Source organism: Chaetura pelagica, unplaced genomic scaffold (assembly GCF_000747805.2).
Source record: "Chaetura pelagica isolate M959 unplaced genomic scaffold, ChaPel_1.0 scaffold246, whole genome shotgun sequence".
Lineage (NCBI taxonomy): Eukaryota > Metazoa > Chordata > Aves > Apodiformes > Apodidae > Chaetura > Chaetura pelagica.
In genome coordinates, this window is record NW_009953647.1 from 496,263 (window position 1) to 520,594 (window position 24,332).

Below are 24,332 nucleotides of genomic sequence, written 5' to 3' on the forward strand. Positions count from 1 at the left end.
CTCAGACACTACCCAGTCCTCTCTGGTTTTCCACAGGTATGTAATTCACTGGGCCCAGCCCACACAGGAGGAGAAGCAGCATCCTTGTGCCAAATGAGACCCTGGACCCCCTCCCTGGGCGAGCTATGAGCTGTGGGCCAGTGGAGATCCCCAAGGACACAAAGATCACCTTTGCACTCAAAAAGCAATGGGCTTCTTCTGCCTAGTGATCCAGGGAAGGAATTAGACTTTAGATTATGTGCTTTAAATAGCAAACTCACTTCTAAAGTGAGAAGAAAAGCCACAGATAAGGATGGTGCCAAGATGTGACTAAACTGCAGAGGAATTCCCCCGAGGGAGCGAGTTGTGGCAGCAGCTTCAGTCCTTCCCCGTGTCCCTGCTGTCCCACAGCCCCAGCCTCTGCTGGCCCCAGGCAGCCACCACAGATGAGCCAAGGCACCCGGTGGGGATTTCTCGAGTCCCAAAGCAGTGCAGAGACGTGGCTCGTCCTTCAGCAGCAGAACCTCAGGCTGGTCCTGTGACTGGCACACACGCTGCAGCCATTTGTGTGCAGGCAGCAATGGTCCCACAGCACCTGCCCGGCAAGCCCCTGGGCAGCACAGGTGGAGGGGGCTTTTGGAGGCCCCCAGCTGTGCCACAGGGGGACAGCCACTGCTCCCCAGCTCCCTCTGTGCCCCCTTGAAAGACAGGGAGTCTGGCTGCAGCTTTTTCCTGCCTGGATGCCAGTAGGTCCAGCTCTTCCTGCTCACCCAGTCATGCTGTAACACTGGGTTTCTCCAGACTTTGAACAAGCTGGGAAGCAGCATCTTCCTGCCCCACTGTAGCAGGCAGCATAAGGCAAGCAGCACCATTACCCTAGCCCGGGTGAGCAAATGGGCCTCAGACATGCCCCAAACATCCCCCAGACATGTCTCTACATTCTGCTCTTTAATAGAAATCCTGAGGTCTTCTCTTCCCTCCTCAGTTTCAGTTTGAAAAGCAACTACAGCTCCTCTCACCTGTAACACCAACAGACCTGTGGCCAAGGTATGGTTGTGCCCCAGGGCAAGTGGTGGTCTTGTTGCATGGCCGTGGGGTGAGCCTGGCTCCTGCAGCACCAACATAAGGCCAGCAGAGACAGGAGCATGAGGCTGAGAACACATTTCCACAGAAACTGGAACTTTTGTTCTTAGAAAAAAAAACCCCACAAACCTCTGATGGCCAGTCATCCCAGCTGCTTCAGTTCAGCCTCTGACTAAGGACCACTGTTTTCCCTGCCATTTTCAGAAAATGTTAACAAATAGAACATCAAAAGATCAGAAAGCAGAAGCCATAGCTAATGAACTTCCTCCAAGTTCAATAAACAATTACAGGAATAGTAATGAGACCAAGCAGTGAGTGAGCAGCTGTTGGGAACATCAAGCTACTCCTCCAGTGCCTGGAGGATCTAGGATTTGGGCAGTCAGGCACATGCTTTTATTTATTATTTTTTTACATACTTCCTTTTACTATTAGCAAAAGCAATAGCCATTAAATGCCCAGGGGAGCAGCAGTGTTAGGGGCACCAGGAGGACATTGTATGTTCTTGCTGTGATGCCAGCATGGGCACCATGGGAGCTGTGCTCTGCCTGCTCCTCTCCTGGTCTCCACCTCTGGACTGTGATGCACAGGCCTCCACAGTGCTGGGTCTGTGCCTGGCCTGGCACCCTCTGCCTCGATGGTGGGACTGAAGCCCTGGAGTGGCTCAGGGGCATCCCTGGGCTTACACAAGAAGCTTCAGAAAGGGGACCCATCAGGTTTTCCCACAGCACATGCAGAAGCACAGCTGTGGTTAAGCACTAGCTCTGAGGTATTGCTCATTTGCATCGTGCTCTTACCTCAGCCGCTTTGATGTTGCATGGGAAGTTCTGGTGCCCGAGGTGCCTGGAGCTCCCATTTACCCCCTGAAGGACAGGTATGCTAGTGCTTCTCTCTGGTGACCACACCCACCACCATCCAGGTAGCCGGTTGGCTGCAGAATCATCCCTGCTGCCTCCCTGTCCCCAGTGTGAGCCAGCAGCAGCACCCAAAGGACTTGGACCCACTTGCCCATCACCAACTTCCCAGGAACCAGCTGCAGGCCAGGAGGCTGCCTTTGCCTCTTCAGTCACTTGGAAAACTGCTCCTTCCTTGGCTTACACCTTTTCTGCAAGATGGGGGATGTCACTGTGCACTACATCATCAGTGCTATCCCCACCCCACCCATCCCCCCCACCCCACCCCGTAAGCCCTTGTGCCATCAAAGGTGACAAGTCTGTAAACAGCACCTCTTGGAGTTCACCCAACATGATGGCAAGGTGGGCTCAGGCCTGGGGTGAAGAAGCAGCCACCAGCCAAAGGGCTCCTCAGGTCACTGTGGCACATAAGGAGGGCAAGGCAGGCCCAAGGGAAGGTGATGACAGTGATTCTGATGCTTCTCTGGGGCAAGAGATACAGAGCTGACCTAGACAGGCCCCAAACAGCCCCAGACTGGGGGGTTTCTCCCTCTGGGTCACTGCAGATGCTGTTAGGTGCAAGTCAGTCCCACCAGCTGTTTACCACTATTTAAAGGTGTGACCTCAACATGTCTGCTCTATATTAATGATGCTCCTCAGCCTTTGTTTGCTTTACTGCTTTCTTTTTTGGCTGTAGATGCAGAAGCCTGGTGTTAACAGGCTCAGGTTTGTACAGGGGCCAGCACAGCTCCCTTGAGCACAGAGCTGGGGGAAACAACCCAGGACATGGACTTATCTTCTACAATGCCCAAACTGCATCCACCACTCACACACCAAGTCCTCTGGGAGCTGGAAACAGGTGATGGGGGAAGCACCACGCAGCAGGGAGGAGCCAGGCTCAGAAGGAAGAGCCAGCAGGTAAGAGCAGCCTGCAGAGCACAGTGCCCTCAAACTCCCAGAGTCAGCACAGGGGCCATTTGTCCCCAGCAGCTGGTGACTGTCAGCTGTTGTGTGTTTGTCTTTGGCTCTTTTTTTTTTTTTTGGAGGGGGGTCCACCCATGGGTGTCCTGAAGACTCAAATAATGCAAATCAACCCTGGCACTGTCCACGTGGGTGAAGGGGAGCTGGAACCCAAGGACCCACAGGTAACATGGAAGGCCAGACATCCCTCTGGCAATAGCTGGCAGTGCCTACACCCACTGCATGAGGCTGCCCCAATCTGAACACTCACCTGAAAAAAAACCTGTCAAGCCACACATCTTGTGTTTTACTGGGAAGCACAAGGAAAAGGCAAATGTGGGTGAAGCCTTGGCAGGGATGATGGGCTTCCCAGCCATCCCCACACCCTTCAAAGGGTGGGGGCTCACAGTGCCAGAAAACCACAGGAGCAGCTGCACAACCACATGCTGCTCCCTTTACACAGACCCACAAGCAAAGGCTGCCCCCAGAGCCTCTTGTGGTCTGGAGACCAGGTTCTACCATTCCTTCCTGTCTGCTTCCCAAAGCAGCTTTTCCAACCAGAAAGAAAAACAAACAAACAAACAAACAAAAAAACCCCACACCTAAATTGAGATAGAGGGGGAGAGGGGGGCAGGAAGTTTCCCACCCTCATGTTGTCTCCCCTTCTGCCCCAGCTCTCCAGCTCCCCACCTTTTTCCCTTGGGAACATGGATGCTGAAGCCCACAGGGTTGCACAGGCTGTTTTGGAAACAGGATGCCTGTGCTGGGGTTCAGCACCAGCTCTGCTCACGTCAGCACCACTGGCTCGTGCAGCAGCAGGAGTGAAACTGAGAGAGCTGCCGTGGGGGGGGGCCAGGCAGCCCACACACAGCTCAGCCTCACTCAGGGACCCCTGGCCATGCCCACATGGGCAGCAAAGGGCACCATGCCTGGGCAAGGCCAGGAGAAAGGGGGCTCAGGCTGTCATGCAAAGACCTCTGACCCTAGCCTGGAACAGGCTGCCCAGGGAGGCTGTGGAGTCCCCTTCTCTGAAGATATTCAAGACCTGCCTGGATGCAGTCCTGAGTAACATGCTCCAGGCAATCCTGCTTTAGCAGGGGAGCTGGAGTAGATTAGCTCTAGCTCCCTTCCAACTCTGTGATTCTGTGACACAGCTGCTTGGCTCACTGCTGATGTAATTTGTGACTCACTACATCACTACAAGCTGCTTTTGGCCAGAAGCATAAATGCTAGTTGTTGTATTTTTCTTGCCCCAAGGGCTTTTTTTCAGTTTTCTGTACTGCAGCTGCTGACCCCAGGATGGCTCCCAGGGCTGTGGCACCTGCAGCAGCTCTGGAAGAAACTCCAAGCCAAGCTGTGTTCTGTGGCCCTGGCTCAGGGACGGACAGACATTTTGGCTCCCTGCTCTTCTCAGTCCTAGCAGAGCAAGGGTGACCACACCAGGCTGCTGCCTCTGATGGAGGTCCAGCCCCTGCTCTCACGCATCCCTTGCTCACAGGCTCCAGGAAAAGCCAGGGAGTCCAGCCAAGACATTTTGCACAGCAGCAAGGATTCATACAACACATGAGGAAGGAGATAATCTGCACAAGACAGGCTGCACATCCCCCAGCAGGCCCAGGGCACAGGACCAAAGTTGCAAAACAGTCCTGCTCTTGGTCTCCTTCTTCCTGTCTTTGAGAAGCACAGTAGATAGGGGATGGAGAGCAGGAAAGGTGATAGATGAGCATTATTCTGAAGCCATTTATAGTGGCAATACTTATTAACTCTGTTACCTAATTAAAAAACAGATTTGACAACTTGAAACAATCTTATGGTGAATATTTTGGAGAGGTGCAGAGGCAAAAATAAAGCAGGCTGGGTTGCCTTGTGATTTCTTTCTGGTGGGAAAATAGCATTTTAGTGAGAAATGAAAGTTTCAGTGGAAAAACATCTGAAATATTTGGTCTTCCCAACAGCAACACAGCATCTGCTACTATCAGCATTTCAGATAGTCTAATAAAAAAATATCTGAAAATCAAGCCTACAGTTCACAGAAGGGCTTTGTGCCAACCTCCTCCTGCACACAGACAAGCACCTGCTGATGACTCTGATGAACCTGTCTGGAACATCTTCCCAGATAGAAATAAAACCATCTGGGAGTGTCTTTACTGCTGCAGTCAAGCCTGCACTGAAGTGGAAAGACCAACAGAAGGCTTTTCTGTAATTACCTGTGCCAGGACAAACTTCCAGGAGCTTCCCTGGAAGATGGCTCAGCCAGGGCCAAGCCACCGCTTCATGATGCCAGAGCAAGCTGGGCAGCAGTGCACATGGAGGGAGGAAGAAGGAAAGAAAAGCAGAATGTGTCTTCCTCTGCATACACCACTGCCAGGTCTTGTACAGGAGTCCCACCTCAGCCCTCCAAAAGGAGGTGGAACAACCTTTAAAGGGTTTAAAGAGGTTATGGGCTGCCCCATGGCAAGGCCAGCAGCCCTTCCTGTGAGACGGAAGCAACCCCAGCGCCTTCTTTCTTATCAGAGTGGAGTTTCAGAAGTGGCTGTCATTGCACAGAAAAGAGATATCTGATTGTGGGAGCTTTTAAATTGAACAAAGACATGACAAAACCCACCAACGGGAAACTGGTTTCAGAAATTCAAATGGAAACTATAATACTCTTTAATGATAACCAACAACACAACCCCGGTGACTTGCCCAGGCTACAGCTGCAGAGCTGGGAGTGGGTAAGTGAGCACAGTTAAAGAGCAGAGCAGCTCAGTCCATGTCTGACAGCAGGTGTTATGCTCCAGGTTTCTGCTGTGAACCAGCAATGAGAAACAGCTTCCCTGGTCACCAGCTTTGGGAGCAAGAGTTTTACTATTTAGAGTGCCAAGGCCTATAGTCACAGCTTTAGGATCCTCCTTGGCACCCAGCTGGGAACACCTGGTCAGACTCATACCAAATCTGGCAGCTGGAACTGTCTGGAAAGTAAAGTATTTTCCTTCTGTATCCTACACTCCCAGGGGCATTGGCCACATCCTGAGATCAGATGGCCACCTCCACTCAAACTCTGGCTATGAAGTGAACCCAGCAATGCTCTCAAGCACTTTTTTCTTCCCCACATCTTCATGTGGTAGTTATTCATCTTCCACTGCAAATCCAGAAGTGGAAGCTAGAAGCAGCTGAAGCTCCCACATGTCAGCTTTCAGTACATTGCTCAGCTCCCATGGGACTGAGAATCTAGGATGCAGTTCTTGCTACTGGGGATGTGACAGATGATGTCTCATTCCTTCCCTCTGGTCTTCCATACAATACTCCAGGATGAACACAACAAGTTCCAGATGTAAGCTGCAAGAGGTACAGGACCGTGAAAAAAGCCTTCAGTGCTGAAGCACATTAAAGAGCACAACAGGTTGTCCAAGATAACTCCAAAAGCTTCCATTTTAAGTTTTTCAGCTAACATCTGTCAGGAAGTCATTTGGTCAGGCTCAGCTTGCCATAGACCTTTTAGGTTCTTGGTGAGTCTTGGGGCAGAAATAGATCCTTTCAAACTCATTTCAGTGCTACTTTGAGCTGCCTCTTTGAAATTCAGCAATCTTACTTCTTTCAGAGCACTGATTACTATACTGCAGATGTATGTCATGTCACAGTGAAAGCCACCAGCCTAACAGTGACACAGAGCAGTACCATCAGCACCCAGCTCTCAGGGCAGGTCTCCAAGAGCAGTGGCCAGTGATCCAGAGTCACAGAATCGCAGAGTCACCAAGGCTGGAAAAGACTTTGAAATCATCAAGTCCAGCCTATGATCTAACACCACCACATTAGCTAGATCATTTACCCTCGACCCTTAACCCTAGACCATTTAATCTAGACCACTTACACGTAGACCCTTAATGCTAGAGTCCTAACCCTGGACAGAATCATCCCAGAAGTTCATCTAGTCCAACCATAACCTAAATCCCCCTACCATAACCCAATCTACCCAATCAGTGCTTAAATCATGCTGCTAAGCACTATATATTTCTCTTAAATATTTCCAGGGACAGTGACTCCACCACCCCCCGGGCCAGCCTGTTCCACTGTCTAATCACTCTTTCAGTAAAGAAATTCTAATATCTAGTCTAAACCTCCCCTGGTGCAACTTTAGGCCAGTTCTTCTGATCCTGTCGTTATTCACCTGATGGAAGAGGCCAATTCCCACCTCCCTACAACTTCCTTTCAGGTAGTCATAGAGCAATAAGGTCTCCCCTCAGCCTCCTCTTCTCTAAACAATCCCAGTTCCCTCAACCTCTCCTCATAGGGCTTATTCTCCAGACCTTTTACCAGCTTGGTAGCTCTTCTCTAGACATGCTCCAGCAGCTCTACATTCTTCTTGTAGTGAGGGCCCTACAGCTAGACACAGTATTCAAGGTGTGGCCTCACCAGTGCTGAGTACAGGGGCATGATCACCTCTCTACTCCTGCTGGCCACACTATTCCTGATGCAGACCAGGATGCCGTTGGCCTTCCTGGCCACACTGCTGGCTCATGGTAAGTCAGTCCTCCATCAGCAGCCCCAGGTTCTTCTCCACCATGGAGCTTTCCAACAACTCATCCCCAAGCCTGTAGCTTTGCATGGGGTTATGACCAAAGTGCAGGACCTGGCACTTGGTCTTATTAAACCTCATCTGCTAGGAAACAAAGGCTCAAATAAGGAAATCCTGTCAGCCTCGTGTCACACATAGGAAAACTGAAAGGCCATCTCACTGCACCTTCCCACAAAGAGTGAGTCCATCTGGCTGCTGGTTACTAGTGACACTCACTCTTGGGACCAACACAGGAGTCAATGCTGAGCCTTATTATGCTGCAGTATCTTTGCTGCTGAGCTGGATGATAGGATGGAGCACATGGGCAGCAAGTCTGCAAATGTCACCAAACTGGGAGGAGTGGTTCATACACCAAAGGGCAGAGCTGCTACTCAAAGGGACCTGGCAAGCTGGAGAAACAGGCTGAGGGGAACCTCAGTAAGTTCAACAGCAAACACACAGCCCTACCACTGACTGGAGTGGAATAACCCCCTGCTGCAGAACAGGCTGGAGACAACAGGTAAGAAAGTAGCTTTGCAGGAAAGGCCTGGCAGATACCTGCTGCTCTCTGATGGAGAGACACAAAGAGGCACAGGTAAAGCTGAAAGGCAACAGGCACAGGTACAACATGAGAAATTCTGATGAGATGCAGGGAAAACATTCCCTGTCAGCACAGTCACACTGGAACAGGAAATGCCACCACTTCTCTGGAGCCATCTCCAGAGACAGACAACCTGCTCTAACTTTTAACTTAGCCCTTCTTTCAGCAGGGGCTGGACAAAGCAGCCTCCAGGTGTCCCAGCTAAATTACCCCAGACATCTATGAAGCACCACTTCTCACAGGACTTCACTCTTTGTGGGAAAGTGCATCGAGATGTGCCTTTCAGTTTTCCCATGCGTGAAATGAGGCTGACAGGATTTCCTTTTTTGAGCCTTTGTTTTCTATGTCCCAAATAGCTCACTTTTTTCAGTGTGGAATGGCTGACTCAGCTCTTCAGAACTTGAGGCTGTGTCTGCAGAGCCTTCCCTCAGCACATACAAATAGCAGAGAGGAGCTTCTTGTGCCACACTTAGTATTTTGTTTCAGAACTCACTTGTGATGCAGTTGGAGGCTGCATGCTTGCTTCAGATCTGAAATCCTCAGAGCTGCCCCCAAGTTTCTAGCAAACAAATTTAATGCTTTCATTTTACACCAGAAACATAACAATTATCTGGGAAATCCCCCACCCACACCCGAGTCCATACCTTGACTTGATGATCTCACCACACACAGTTCCTTGGGTTCAATATGGCTTTTAAAAACTCTCATGTAAAAGCCACTGGGGTAATTTTTTTTATGCTAAGGCTCACTCTGAACAGCTATGGATGCTTCAGGACAGAAAAAAATGGCAGTTAAGATGAAGGGAACAAAAGAAATCTGCTCCCTGGAGGAGCAGTAGAGAAGGAAACTGCACAGGAAAGGGACAATATGACATCTCTCCTATCCAAGTAATTCCAGAACAGAAGAAAACTAGAATGGAGGAGAACCATAAGCTCTCCCTTTCCTATTTCCTCAGAGGAAGCTGTTTCAATTCTGCTGCCTGGAGGCACAATAAGCCAAGTCATCCTTCAGTAGGTACATCCACAAGAGTGGTTAACAACAGGTAATATAGTAATTAAGATATTTTAATAGCATTCCTGTGTTAAAATAAGCCTGTTCCCTCCAGCACCTGAGGGGCAGAGAGCTCCTGAAACACAGCAAGTGGAATGTCCCCTTTCATACAGTGATCTGCACAGCTCCCCATTGTGGAGACATGTGGGTGCATGTTTTTATGACAAAGTAATGTGAGACATTTTGTTCATGCTGCAAATCCAAGGAGTCCATTACACTAAGACAGTGAACTGGTATCTGTGTTGGGGAGCTGCTGTCCCACCTCAGAGACAAGGCAGGTAGTCAAGCTGCCTGCTGGGGTGGCGAAATTATTAGCTGTACTGTACTAGGTCACACAACTCCTGTAGTCTCTGATCACAACTACTACAAGACAGGGGTGAGTGAAGGACTAGGATGACAGCAACACATTACTCACAACCCTGGTTTTATTATCTGTTTTGATAACTGGTGAGGGATTCCTACAACAGTGCACACACCTTCATGTTCCATGGTGAGAAACAGTTCAAAAGGCAGGCTAGAAGTGACCTTCCCCTTTTTGCCTTGCTTTCTCAGAGTTTCTAATCAGAAGTTCTCCTGGTAGAAGAACAATGTCAGCTTACAGAATTGCTCATCTTCACAAAAGCCCACCCTGTTGCCAGTTAAATGAATGGAAAAGGATCCCATCAACTGCAACAGAAGTTGGACAAAGCCCTTGAACACTGAGCTCAGAAGGGGAACTACCTAAGGGAGGGTGAGGAGGTATTTCCCATGCTCACAAAAGAAAACACAAATGCACCCTATTTAAAACCAGCTCTTTCCACCCTCACATTTATTTTTCCTAGAAAATAGTCTTAGCAAACAAATACTTTGTTTCTCATTTCCAGTTCAGTGGGATTGCAGCAAACACTCCACAGTAAGTGACTCTGGGGAAGCAGAGAAGGTGTACCACACCTCAGTCATATTTCCATAGGAAAAGTTGACTCATAGCTTACATCATCCTTGGAATGCTGACATGGGTTTGTAAGAAGCCTCTGAAGGTCAAGTCCAAGGAACAGCACCGTGGCCATCCAAGGCCTGGCAGGGCTGCCAAGCTCTAGCAGAGCAGAAGACCCTCCTTTGCTGCCAGGCGCTGGCGATGAATTTTGTCCTGCTGCAGCTCCTCATGATTTGGGTGCCAGAGCTTCATGACAATTCTCTCAATGTTTAGAGCATAGACAGTGTGTGCAGGAATAATTTCTTTGTGGACCTGGAGATAAATGTTAGAAAAGTTTAATGCTTTCATACACATTTCCTCATGTTGTCCATGGAAGAACCTCCTTCTGCTACAGGACAAATCAGAGAGCTAGCCCTGCAGAGCAGGAACACAGGCTGCCACACAGGAGAGCTGCATCATGCCAGCACTGCCCACTGCCAGCACAGAACAGCCACCTGTTACACCAGGTTGCAAGGAAATTGTCAATTTGCTCTTGCGATGACAAACAACATCATCAACATTTTACACACAACAATTCTCACTACACACAGGAGACAAATGCTTGACTACACTCTTGCAATGAATGGTCTGCCTTAAGACAACATCCCAAGGTCTGTTCACAACAGCAGAGACCATGGGGGAATTCCTCACAGCTGATTTTAGATACTCAGGTGTCCCCAAAGCTGCCAGAGAGTGAGGGAACCACAGGCATATATGTCCATAGAAAGATTCATCCAGCCTACCTCAGACACCTCCCGAGAGCTAACCCACTGCAGGAAGACCAAGTATTCCTCTAAATACCCCAGTGGCTAAGAAGAGACATGCCAGGCAAGTCATTTTGCTGCATCACTGTCAAAATCTCAATCTAGCCCAGTTCTGATACCATCACTGTGTCTTGCTACACAGAAAGAGGTCACCCCTCTTGTGTAGCTGTAAGAAGAGACAGGGATTTCCTCATCAACTCTCTGACCAAGGGGAACAGAACAGGCATTGAACCATGAGCTGACTATGTTAACAGCTGCCTAATAGGGGGGACAAGTCAAAGCCAACTAATTGTAAATTTGAATCACAGAATGATAGGTGTTGAAAGGGACCTCTGAAGATCACAGAGTCCAATCCCCTGCTGCAGCAGGAACACCTAGGGCAGATCACACAGGACTGCATCCAGACAGACCTTGAATATCTCCAGAAGAGAAGACTCCAGAACCTCTCTGGGCAGCCTGTTCCAGTGCTCTGTCACCCTCACAATAAAGAAGTGTTTTCTCATGTTGAGGTTGAACTTCCTGTGTTGCAACTTGGTGCCATTTCCCCTCATCCTACCACAGGGAACCACTGAAAAGAGACTGGCCCGTTCCTGACATCCACCCTTCAGATATTTATAGACATTAATAAGGTTCCCTCTTAGGCTTCTCAAGACTAAACAGCCCAAGGTCTCTTCCCTCTTGAGAGGAAAGAAGGAAACAAACTGTAGAATGAGAAATCAAATCCCCCTCCATGCACATAAACCAGATCCAAGACTGGGAGCTGGTGTTCAGGGCAACACTACCTGTGTAGCATCCACAGCTTACCTGCAACGCCTCAAAAAGGTCATACATGTTGACTGGTGGGAGGGAAGCTGGCAAGGTGTCTCCAGAGCAGGCCAGGAGCAGGGCTGCCTGCTGCTCCGCATCGTCGGGCAGGGGCTGCGGGGCCAGACTCTGACCAGCAGGCGGTGCCGCACAGCTTGGAGGGCTGGAGGCAGGAAAACCTGGTCAGGAAGGCAGCACCAGCTTTGGAAGTCACAGCAGGGGCTTGGCCCCAGCGTTTGCTTTTCTGATTCAGCTGGCTTAGCCCTTACGACTTATTTCAGTTGTAATTAAAATCTCTCTACAATTCCATTTCAATAAAAATAGTGCAAACCAATCTCAACAGGCTTCAAACTTACCTAACTGGTCTTGATTGGACAACTAACTTGTTATTTACAGCCAATATTTTCTACCCAGCATAAAACGTAAGGCACTCACGACATTCAATGGAAAGACATTAGGTGTTAGGCAGAGCTGTTTGAAGTGGATTGCACCTGCAGTGTTTGCAGTGCTGTTACGAGATCTTGAAACACCCACCAGCTCCTGCCAACTACTAGAAGCTGCCACAGACAAACACAACTGCCTTCTCACACACATACCCTGCCAGAGGCACAGCATGAGCTGCCTGAGAACAAGCATCTGGAAAACAAGATGACCTTGAAGGTCTGCTAACTGGAAAGGCCTGCCAAGGAACCATAAATAGATGTGGATACAGGAAATGAGAGGATGGCAGTGTCCTGCAGATCCTCACGGATGTTTCAGTCCTGTAGCACAACAGCAGTACTCCTACAAAGGCAGGGCTCTTCTGCCCAGAGGCAGTTTTCCAAAGAGCAGCAGAAGTTGTGTGTCACTCACTACAGCTTGCCAAAAAGCAGTAATTACTAGAAACACCCAGAGGGCCAGGGGTCACACCTTCATAAAGTGACAGACAAGCGCAGGCAAGAGACAGAATTAAGACTGTCCTGAACTCCACTGCTGAGCAATCTCCATATTCTCCCTGCCTGTTGAGCTGGACAGTGCTCCATACAGATGCCTTCTTAGTGTGTGAAAGCTGAACACCATTAGTAACAGATTCAACCAAGTAAAAAGATAATCTGGACTGTGGAGTAACTCTGGGACTAGCAAATGTGAAAGTAGCAGCAGGCTGAGAGCTCCTTACCACTCAATTAAGTTGTTATAAGCAACAACACTGTTCTTCAAGTAGGGCTGAGGGTTGATGTTGCTCCCAAAGGCGTACTTGAAGTGGCCGTCCCTCAGGCGATAGGCCTTCCGCCTGGAAATCACAGAGGTCAGAATATCCTTCAGATGGTTCTGCAGTGGAAAAACAACCTTATTACACAAGCCAGTTTATTCACCTTTCCAAGCCACAGCTATGAGAAGGGCCTCACCAACGGGCAAGGCACTAGTAGTGATGCTGTGACCTTGAGGTCACAAAAACATACGGGAACCAAGACCTGGTTCAGGGTCAGGATGTTTTCCCTGTCTGGGACATCTGGAGGCAGAGAGCACTGCATGCATTAGCCTGTGAACTATACTTTAAGATGTGATGTTTTGCTTTAAATGTCAAAGAAGTTTCTTAAATGCCAGGGAATTCCCAACTTCTGATCCCTTTGATAAGAAGAGATTTCATAATTGGCAGCCAATGTTATACTCTTACTGAAATACTGGCCCTAAAACTACAGTGAAAAGCCACTCTTCTTTTTTAGACTGTTCAGTTGCCTGGAAAGTGCTGGAGAAGCAACTGCCTGAAAAAAACAAGCAGACAACTGCTTCTTAATTTGGCCTCACTCCCAGATCGGGAATTCAGGTTGGCCTCCACTTCCTGGCTCCAGAAAATTATCCAAACCTCAATGCGCCAATAGCTGTACCATTCCTGGATTATGTCAGCTAATGTCCTGTCACTGATGGCCAAAACTATCAGCAGCAGGCACTTCACCTGCAGGTATTACCTGGTTCTGCCACTGTGCTTCCATGCCAGATACTTGCCCCTGTAACAGATTGTATTTAATAGAACTGTTCAAGCTGGAGCTCCTGTTCTTTCTCTGCTTTTAAGTGACAGGAGCTGCAGAAGAATGCCTGGTGTTCTTCCTACACAAACACCCTAGAATTCACACTTGCAGGCAGAAATCCAAGACTTTATATCTGCGATGCCACAAACCTGGAAGCCCTTTGAGTGTCGCCTTACTCCTCCCAAAGCAAACAGGCAGCAAGAAGCAGGTTTCCTCTCCCCTGAGGGACACTGCCCCATACCAGCAGCCAGAGCCTTTTGTTGCTGGTGTAAAGAGAGCAGAACCATTGCCCAGCCCAGTCTCACCTCCACAGCATAAACAACTGCTGTCACAGCCTCTTCGGTGACATTGTCCAGCCCGTGCTCATAGGCAGTTACAATCATCCTTCCTTCTAACTGGCCACGTGTAGGAAGCATCATGGTATGAGAACACAGCTTCAAATCATCATCCTCCTGGGGATCCTTTGCCACAAACTGCTGGGCTCCAGACAGAGGATTCTGAGGCTGGAACCGGTGCTGTTACCAACACAACATTAGAGTGTAAGAAGATACATATTGGTCAGACCCTTTGGTTCATCTAGCCAAACATGCCCTCTCCAGTCAGAAAGCAAACACCTATAAAAATGTGTCACAGTAGGACAAGCAGAGCAATATTCCTCCCCGGGATACTCTCCGAGGCCACAACAATTTGTGACTGGAACAGTTTCAGACCCAGTGTTGGTGTACATTCTGTGATACTTTTATTAAAAACAGCCCATGGACTCATCCAGCAGCACCCTGAACCATCTAAACTTCAGACATCCACAACATCCTGCAGCAAGAAATTCTGCAGTGTAACAACACACCACATTAAGACTCATCTCCTCTCTTTTGCTGTGTGCTTCCCACCTAGTAGATTAATTTGATTCTCTCATAAGTCTCAAATGTGGTCAGTCATTTTCCCTTTTAACCGTTCATGCCATCCAGGCCAGTGATGACTTTCACATTTCTCAGTCACTTCATTTTATGCTGAAGGGTTCTTGTCTATTTTTTTGTCTTGCATACTTCTACTTACTAACTGTACAGTTTCCATCAAGATTAAAAACCACGGTCCTAAGCTTATGTGAGTCTTAAGTGATTTTTACATTTCTTCAAAGCTTTAAATGCAAAAACTTTGCCAAACTCCTGTCCCAAATGTCATAATCTAGTCTCCCCTTGCCCTTTCAATTCTCTAAGCAGAGCTATGTTACTGAGCAGCTGCTGATTCTGAGATAGTTTATGGCTGTTTTTCAGAATTGAGCTATTTAGGAAAAAAAAATAAAAATCGCAGAACAGGAATTCATACCAGCAGGTGGCAACCCCGTGTCCCAGGTCACATATTTCCAACATGATTCCCTTGCTGTGCTGGGTCTCAACTCTGAGCCCTTGTGGTGGCTCCTAGGAAGCCTCAGTCTCCAGGCAAAGTGGGGAAAAATCAGAGGGCCCAGAAATGCACTTGGCCCAGTCCCAACCCACAAGGGAATAACATGGCCCTGATTCACCAAGTACTCCCACAAATCCCATTCCTGAGCTCTGCAAGCCACAAATCCAGTGGTTCCAGAATGGAGCCTGCCACAAGGCTCTTAGGGAGCAGCAATACAAACAAAACCAAAAACTTTAAATACAAACAATGACTATACAGCAGAGTGGAATTCTCACATCTTAGTTTCAGGAGACAAAGTGAGGCTGCTTTATTCAAAGGACAGTGTGGCATTTAACTCAGAGTGAAAAACCAATCCACCCACTCGTGATGTGAAAGCATATCTCCCTCCCTGTAATTCTTAAGACTTATGCTTTCATTACAGGAAAGCTACATGTCTGTATGCCTGGAAGAAAAGACCTTCAAAAGGTAAGCAACTTTTTAAGAGGAATGTGGTTTGGAAGAGCAGAAGCCAGTTGGAATGAAGCCATGTGGTCACTCACAGCTGTTATTCTGACCAGTAAGGGAAGCACCAGGGAATATCAAGGCCCTTCAAGTTCACACTACTCAGGAATTCCACTAGTTAGAGACAAGCCCACTAACCATAACATACACTTCACACAGCACTTGCTACCAAATGTTCCAGGAACCCATGTATAAACACATGCTAGAAATGTGGTGTATTGTAGGGGTACTCAGCTAAACCAAATTCCAAGAATTCCACTATGCCACAACTTGCTTCTCAAACTCTCCTGCACATGCTACTGAAAGGTTAGGGTGAAGTTTTAAAATGGAAAGATCACACAGTCTGTCATCAGACTTCAGGCTGTAGCTGTGAACACTGCAAAATATTTCAGCATTTTCTAAACACAATAGGCCCTCAGCTGGCCCCATCCCTCTGAGACACCAGCCTCTGAAGCACAATTACCCTGCCCAGAAGTGTGGTGGACACTTTGGCTGAGCCAAGCTGACTTCTCACAGAAGAATACCTAGAGGTGTCACATGCCCACCCTTCTGTGCTGTCTCCAGCCACACAGCTGCCCCTTCTTCCTTTGCACTCGTTTTGGTGCTCATCCAGCCACAAGGAATGCTGATCCAGCTGAATCAACCAGAAGAAAAAAAAAATTGGGGTCTGGGGTCTTTTTGCTTGGTTTTCCACCTTGTCAGAGAACAGAATCACCTGTAGAATAGACAAGTGGCAGTACCAGAGGGATGTACAGAGCCTCTGCTGCAAAGTGAACAAGAACTTGAGTGTTTCTCAAACATGACACACATCACTGCACACACTGGACTTCACCAGCCCTGGCAGTAACAAAACCTGCAGGCTCTGCAGAGCTCTTCACCCCCAGCAGAATGACAGAGAACCATGACCACTTGGCCATAGACACTTACATCAAACTTCTGTCGAACTGAAGAAATTTTTTTCTTTCCTTTGGGTTTTCCAGGTTTAGTGGCAGAGCCACCTGGCCATGGCAGAGATCCAGCACCTTCTACAAATAAGAAAAAAACTCAATTCAATAATTGTTGCTAATTTAGGGCCAGGAGGAAACCATCCACACAGGAAAACCCTTAACATTCAGTCCCTAGCTAAGCCTTAACACAAAATCAACATCCACAGCCTAGAGGGGTGGCTTCCCACAGGAGAATGCTTTTGGGAGCCCTTCCTTTCCCTTGCCTGCCTCCTGATAGCTGACTCACTTGTGACCCATTACTTAGGTGAATGTTTCTGTCCCACACAAACCCATGGTGAAAGGAGAGAAATCAGCACAATCTCCAGGGAAAGCCATTTGTTCCATCCAGAGGACAGAAGCTTGCCCAGAGAGGGATTCCCCTTCCACCTACTTTCAGGTCAGATGCCAACCAGCAGGATTAAGCAGTCTACTACATCTGCCTGTACATCAGCTTTAGCAAGCTTTGTCTCATGCTGTGTTGCACATCATGGCCAATCATTCTTGCTTCATTGAGTGAAAGGAGGGTGGAGGGGAAGGACTGCAAAGGCCACCAAGCCCACGAGCAGGATGGCACCAACATGAGCTATGAGCTTGTGACTGACCAAAACTGGCAAGCAGCTGAAAGAGAGATTACTGTGTAGTACCAACAGAAACCCATATTTAGCCTTATCACCTTGAGGAGGCTGCTCAGATGTCCCCCATGTGCTGTTTTAATGCTACACCTACTACACCTACAGTAGGCCAAACTACATCCTGATAACCAGCAGCTCTTGGCAGGGACTGCCCAGCTGCGTCGTTATCTGATGAGTTTACAGGATCCCCGCACAATTCCCCCAGCTACCCTAGGGCTTAGGACAGCCTTGCACTGGGCGAACACGCACTTGCTGACAGTGAATGAGAAGCACAACCCAAAGACTAGACAGCCCTCTTGTGGCTACAGAGGCAACCGCTGCTTTGTGTCATCAGCAGCTTCTTCCCATCCCTTTTCCTCGGGAGCAGAGTGATCCCTGTGCCAGGGCCCCTGCCCACCTCCATGCAGCCTGGACAACTCAGCTCTGAAGATACTTCTGTCCCCTCCGAAGTGGAGGCTGGAGCTCTGCTGCCAGGCAGTGCTGTCTCAGACACTCCCTGTCCACACCTGAGCCAACATTTGCCATTTCCTCCAGACAGGAATGGGAAGTGACAGCAGCTATCCCACCATTCACTGTTCAGAGTTCAACCAGCCTCAAGCACATTCACCAGGCACTGACAACCAACCAGCTCTGGTTCTCTCCTGGTGCCACAGGCAGCCATGGCTCAACACCAGCTTTACACCCACCAGCACATTCACATCCAGTGCCAACAACTGGTCTTTAATTTGCTGTAATCCAGAATTCACAGAGTTACACTACAGCCTATTCATAGAGTAACACTGGCTGGAAGTCCTTGGCTATGTGGGGCTTCCCACACTCCTGGTTGGTACATAAGCACAGTGTCCCCTGCCATGAAAAAAACTTCCAAAACATTAATGTTGGATCAGGTTAAAGCAGAAGATTTAGTTGAAGGTTTTAAATGGTCAGCTGCTAAGAAAGGTTAGAAACAGAGAGGTGGCATATTCTCCCTATTAAAAAAAAAGTTATTAAAAAGTTTAGTTAAATCTTACGGGCAAGGCAAAACCCAACAGCCTACAACAAACCCTGTTGTCAAAAGCCACTGATCAATACAGGTGGAAATTAAGATAATAAAAAAACCATGTCCAAAAATGATACAACTGGTGTTGCTACTCATCACAACATCAGAGTAGAGGCCTAGTAGAGTGTGGGAAAGCACCGTGGACAGTCACCTGAAGGATCACTCTTGCCCTTCATCCAGATCTCAGCACTTACATCTTAGAATCTATCAATATAATGCTGCTTCTCCCACAGCATGTTTTGCTCCTTAGAGATGAGTCCTTTCCTCCTCCACAGCAGGTCAGACCCCTTCCAGTCAGGAGGGGATAAGGTGTGTTGATGACAGATACAGAAGCCACCTGGCCCATTTCAAAGCTTTCAACAAAAGCACATCTCTCTAGCTGGAGATGTCACCCCATCCCAGGGTCCCCTCCCTGTCAGAAGCCTCATGCAGCTCCTCTGCAGCCTCACTTACAGAAGCACCCTTAGTTAACAGTGACTGCTGGCAGAGATGGAAAAAGCAGAACAGATAGAGACAGAAAATGCAATCACCCGCTTACCTGACTGTGCATGACAGATGAATAGGTTATAGCAGAGTCCAAATTTAAAAAATGGCTTATTTTAAAGTAGCATTAACTTCTAAACTAAATGGCAAGTAAACTTTTAGGCTTTGACAGTAAACCCTGAAAGATGCAACTTAACTGAATCTTGGCCTGCAACATCTAACAAAAACCTGGTCAGACTTGGCTTAGCACAAGAGAAATGTGAGATACTATTTCCTATCCCCATTATAAATAGCCCAGTGCAGATTTTTTTTTTTTTTTTTTTTTTTTTTTTTTTTTTTTTTTTTTTTTTTTTTTTTTTTTTTTTTTTTTTTTTTTTTTTTTTTTTTTTTTTTTTGCTCCTTTGCCAGGTTTTCCTATTATCAAGCCTGGCTTGCACTAGGTGAAGACAGAAAAATTTCCCTCTAGTATTCTAAGAAAACCAGCTCTTGCCACACTGGCCACAAATGATGATACTAGGTCAGCTCAGGAGTGAAACCTGAGATATTAGCAGCTTTTCTTTAAACTTGCTGGCAAGAGAATTGGCTGTTAACAAGCCACAATAGCTGCTGATATGCTTTCAAAGATGAGCAGCAGATAAGAATGTTCTTCTAAGAGCTGCAGTGACAGCCCAACCAGTACAGGCAGAGTGTGACAGGTTTTCCTGATGTGCTGCACCAGCACCACCCAGGAGGGAAGGACAAAGAGATACAGAGAAATGCAACCAGGCACAGGGAATGTATATTTTTCCCACTCTTATTTGATCTTCAGCTGGTGGTTTGGTGGGGTTTTTTGTTATCTTCCTGCAAGGGTTTAGTCCAATACACCCTGATGAGATCCATCTCTGCCAACAACTCAAACTCCCTTTTTCCTCCTTTCCCAGCTCTACAGAGAGAAGCAGAACATAAGCAACACCAGCCTGTCTCACAGTTAGCAGTCCTTCAAGCAAAGCCTCTGGGCAACCCTGATATCATAAAATGCTCCCAATATCACAGCAAGAGTTGCAATTCACTGAACCACCCCTTAGTTGGCTCCAGATCGCTAGACAATTAATTAAATCCCTACAACATTAACTCAAGCACCTACAATTGTCTCAGTTTTATTGTTAACATTTAGCTAAGGAAGGAGGTAACAGTTCAAGTGAGGTGTGTATTAACTCCAGAACCCTTGCCAACTTGCTTCCCTGCCATTGTCCAACAAACAAGCTTAGGACACAAGTCTATGCAAGGTTAAGAAAGGCTTTAAACTGGAGCTCCTCTTGATGGAATTTTTTGGGGAAGAAAAACCATAGACACAAACATTCAGAAAAGCACTTTTGAAGATATTGGTAAAAAGGGACCACCAAATGAAATGATTCTGTTGTAATGGGAAGTGTACCACACCACTTGGGCTGGTACAGCCAGCCTGAAGTCACCATCAGTGCACTCCCTAGTATTTTGGATGGCTTGTTTCTGGGACATTCTTCAGGCACTTTCACAGCTCCCCAGCTAGGTTACAGCTGGGTGCCACTTGACTATTTCTGGGTGTCTTTACAAGCATGGCTACCAGAGGGAACACCACCCCCCATTTTTAAAATGGGAAGAGATGTCAGATTTAGGATTTCCCAGAAAAAAGCAGGAATTAAAGCACTTGGCCATCCCCCACTTTGGAATAGACTTGCCTCCCTCTCCACCCTGGCTGCTGAACTGGGATTAGAATCTTGTGTGACCAACAGCCTAAGGGGAAAACAGAAAGCCTTCTCAGAAAGGGTCACCTCCAGCCAGCCTTCCCCTCTAAGCCCAGGTGGCACCACTACCACCAGAGGAAGCAGAAGGTGCATCAGATGGGTTATCACAGTTCAACATATTGTCACAAACACTCCTTAAAAACACCTTCCCCAAGGTTTCCTAGTCCAAATGCCACAATATCAAGTACACTTAAAGCTAAACACACCATATATTGTTTTTAATGTAAAATGCTGTTTTAAAGATGGCTCTTCCCCCTTTGTCTCACTCACATGAAGGTGGAAAGTACAAGCTCAAGCAACCTGTGAGATGGAGTGCCAAGTGCATCAAGCACGCTTCTTCCTATGCATCACAAAGTAAATACCTTTTACCCAACAGACAGTGGTGGAGAAAAAAGCCTGTGAGCTTTCCATTCTTACATGGGGAAAAACAAAAAAAACAGGAAAAAGGAGAAAAAAAACCACAACAAAAAAAAACAACAAACTAGCAGGTCTCAGACTGGCACCTAAGGGGAGAAAATTATATCTAGATATAATACCTAGTATTCCACTCACACTTCACTTTCCTGGCAAGTACAATGTGTAACAGATCTACTAGTCCATAGCCCAGGAAGAGGTAAGAGACACTCCAGAAGGAGCTAACAGCATGTACTGCTAACTGCAGAGCACTAACCTGTATCTTTAAGAACACACACAACTTTTTTCTAGCTGGTTTATGCAGATGTGGACACAGAGCCACCAAAACCCTCCCTGAAAGCACTGGAGGTGACCAGGTGGTCACCTGGTAAGCACCTGGTAAGGTCAGCTAGCACAACATTACTGATATGCTGAAGCACAACAAAGAAGGGTCCTTCGGGGGCTCTTAAAGACAGTAAGCTTCAATGGGACAGGAGGAAAAAAATCCTTGCAAGGACTTGCAATTAAAAAGGTCAGGCAGGAAATAACAGGCCTACGGGAGACATCTAGAGGGCACCATGCTGCTTTATGCTGGGGCTCCTATTTTTAACACATTTCTAGAGAACTCTGAAAAAGGGGGCAGAGGGGAGCTAGCAGAGTTTGCTGACAAACCTGAGCTACTCAAGCCATAGAAAGTGAAGCCTGGCTGGCTGCAAGACCTGCCCAAGGCTAAGTGGCTGGACAGAGAGACAAAAGAAATCCAAGACAATGAAGCACAGTGATGAACACAGGAATAACAACCCCAGTCACACAGGGATGGACCCTAATCTGACTGCTGCCCCCCAGAAGCAAGAGCAGGGGCTACAGCCTCTGCTTCAACACTCACATCAGCCCCACAGTGACCTCAGGGTACACAGGCCCCTCCCTCCTTCCTTTCCCTTCCCCACCCAGACTCAGCTACTTCAGGTGCTACTCACAGAGGAATGGCTGCTCTTGTGCTCTTTGTACAGTCCTGCTGGAACTGCTCTCCATCCAAAGAAGCAGTAAGATCTAGACATAACTTCTGAGCAGCATGACTGCAGAGCGCTCGAGACAAGTCTGGGACTTGAAAGGGGCTTGTAAAGCTCAAGCAAGCTTGCAGGTGAGAGAGGTTAGCAGTTAATTAGCACAGCTGGTGTAACTAAGGACCAGCTACGACACAAATCTGTGGGCATCCATGAATTTTGCATTTTTTCCTTCCTGCAGCTACATCAGATATTCTAATAACAGGTAAGGTCTCACTGCAGGAAACTTGTGCTGGGTTTGTGAGGCAAGGCTTTGCTAGCAGGGGGGCCACAGGGGTGGCTTCAGTGAGAAGCTGCCCCCACATCTGACAAAGCCAAGGCCAGAATTAAGGTAACAGAGTTAAGGGGAAAAAGCTGCCGCACAACAGCAACTGCAGCCAGAGAGAAGAGCAAGAATATAAGAGCTCTGCAGTCACCAAGGTCAGTGAGAAGGAGGGGGAGGAGGTGCTCTCCCTCCCCACACAGCTGTTTCCCATCTTGAACTGCAGCTCAGCTGTCCTCCCTATCAGACCTCTGCACTGAGAGCTCTTTTGAAGACCAAACAAAAAAGATCTTGCAACCCTGACTGCAGCTGCTCTAAATGCTGACAAAGTCAGAATGTTAATAACCTGCATCTGGTTGGTTAATTGGACATAGCTGAATCAAGACTGCCTATTAGCACTCACAGCATCTTTCTATCAGATAAGTATTCAATTCTCAGATCAGTCAGGAAAATCCAGCTCCCCAGAATTACATCCCCAGCAGAGGAACAAGGAAGATCACCAAGTACAGAGGAAAGGGGACACAGAAAGCAACACAGATCAAAGGTAAAACAGCATGTCCCTTTACACACCAGCTCCCAGCACACACCCCACTCAGGAATCAAACTAGCTTATCATACACAGCACCCAGCACACACAGCAAATTTATACAAGCCCATCTGCTGAAGTCAGCTGGATCAACACTTTGCTGCCCTTCTGCCTGTACAGCAGAAAGAACATGAATACTACAGCCCAGAAAATGGGAGCACTTGGTACAAACATCAGCAAACACACACATGGCAAAGCATTCCTGCCCAGGCCTTTTTATTGAGGCTTTTCAGGACTCACCTGGTGCAGAAACCAAGATCTGGCATCGGGTCAGAATCGCCAGGAGGAAATCGTTGTGTGAGTGGACTGTGTGAAGACAGACAGGCGATTAGCAGCAAGCAGGACCCAGTGCCTAAAGCCATCTTAAAAGTCCCTCCTGTGCCTTTCCACAGCCCTCTTTTCCCCACATGCTCAGTTAAACAGGCACAACTTCCATTTTAAGTTTGGTTTTGTTGCATTTTCTTTGAGAGTCTTCTTCTACTGGACCCAGAAAGTGCTACTACAACCTAACACAAAGGATACAACAGGCCACCAGAACAGGTCAGGTCACTTCTCAATTGCCACACACACCAAGCCAGCCCTACAGCACACAACACAGATGTTGGGCTTATCCAGCCTGTGAGAGGAGGACCAGTTGCCCCTCCTGCCACACAGACTTCTGGTAGGGTAGGGATTTGGGGTTTGGTAGAAAAGGACCAGTAAGAGCCAACCCCAGGAAGGTGAAGTTAAGTCAAATAGCTTCTAAATAAAATACAACTTTCTCACAGCAGGGTTACTGGAACACAGAGTGAGTAATTGCACATTAGAAAGGGGAAAGATGAACTGCCTAAGGCCTCTGAAGCCTAGCACTGCCAAACCCTCTGCCCCCCAGCAGAGATCACACAGCTGGAAAGCAGAAGCCCCCACATGGCTCTGAGCAGCCCCCACCCACGTTTGCAGACCCACACAGAGGCAAATACAGAGGAATCTCACCCTCCAGCACTCCAACCTGCCACCCCCAGAGGCCAGGAAGGAGACCTGCACAATCACTGTGAAAAATGTGGGGTTTTATTCCCCTACACTTCAGCCACCTCACCAGTTTAGCCAAAACCCAAGGGAGAGTGCAGTATGGAAAGGACTGGGTCTCCACCATGACAGGGACACACCAAAGTGTATTTTGGTTGCTGGAACAGTGCATTTTACTTTTATTTTACCATATTTCCTCATAGCCAAGTTGCCTGTCAGGGCTGGGGCCACAAAGGGACTTCCCCCTGCAGGCTCGGGCACCTCCCAGCTTTTAAACTGTTGCTACGGGAGCCCTGTTTGCTCTTTCTTTCCCCAGAGCCGCTTGCCTATTCGGGAAGCAACACTCAGCAGGGAAGGGCTTCTCAGGCCTGGCAGGCACGAGGGGGCGGGAGGAAGACAAACACAAGGCGCCCTTTTACCGTTGTCCTGCGTGAGCAGCCTGCGCGCCTCCAGGTCAAACTCCTCCTTGCTGATCTTCTGCTTGAACCAGAGCTTCAGGTTGGCCCAGTACCTAGGGAAGCGCAGGGGAAGTGCAGGCACCGAACGGGAAGCGCTGTCCCCACCCCCCCCGCTGTCCCCGGGCGCCGCACC

The 24,332-nt window shown here is 48.1% G+C and overlaps 1 protein-coding gene across 1 annotated transcript in view; it reads right to left on the reverse strand.

Moving 5' to 3' along the window:
* Positions 1–9,879: 9,879 nt before the first annotated feature.
* TADA1 (transcriptional adaptor 1) overlaps positions 9,880–24,332 on the reverse strand; it is a 16,591-nt gene continuing 2,138 nt past the window's right edge. The window contains exons 2-8 of the mRNA XM_009999907.1: positions 24,161–24,252; positions 22,977–23,042; positions 16,456–16,553; positions 13,932–14,141; positions 12,777–12,928; positions 11,621–11,783; positions 9,880–10,325 (exon numbers count right to left, since the gene is read on the reverse strand). Coding sequence (XP_009998209.1) covers positions 10,173–10,325; positions 11,621–11,783; positions 12,777–12,928; positions 13,932–14,141; positions 16,456–16,553; positions 22,977–23,042; positions 24,161–24,252 — 934 coding nt within the window. The 3' untranslated portion in view covers positions 9,880–10,172. The remainder of the gene's footprint in view (positions 10,326–11,620; positions 11,784–12,776; positions 12,929–13,931; positions 14,142–16,455; positions 16,554–22,976; positions 23,043–24,160; positions 24,253–24,332) is intronic.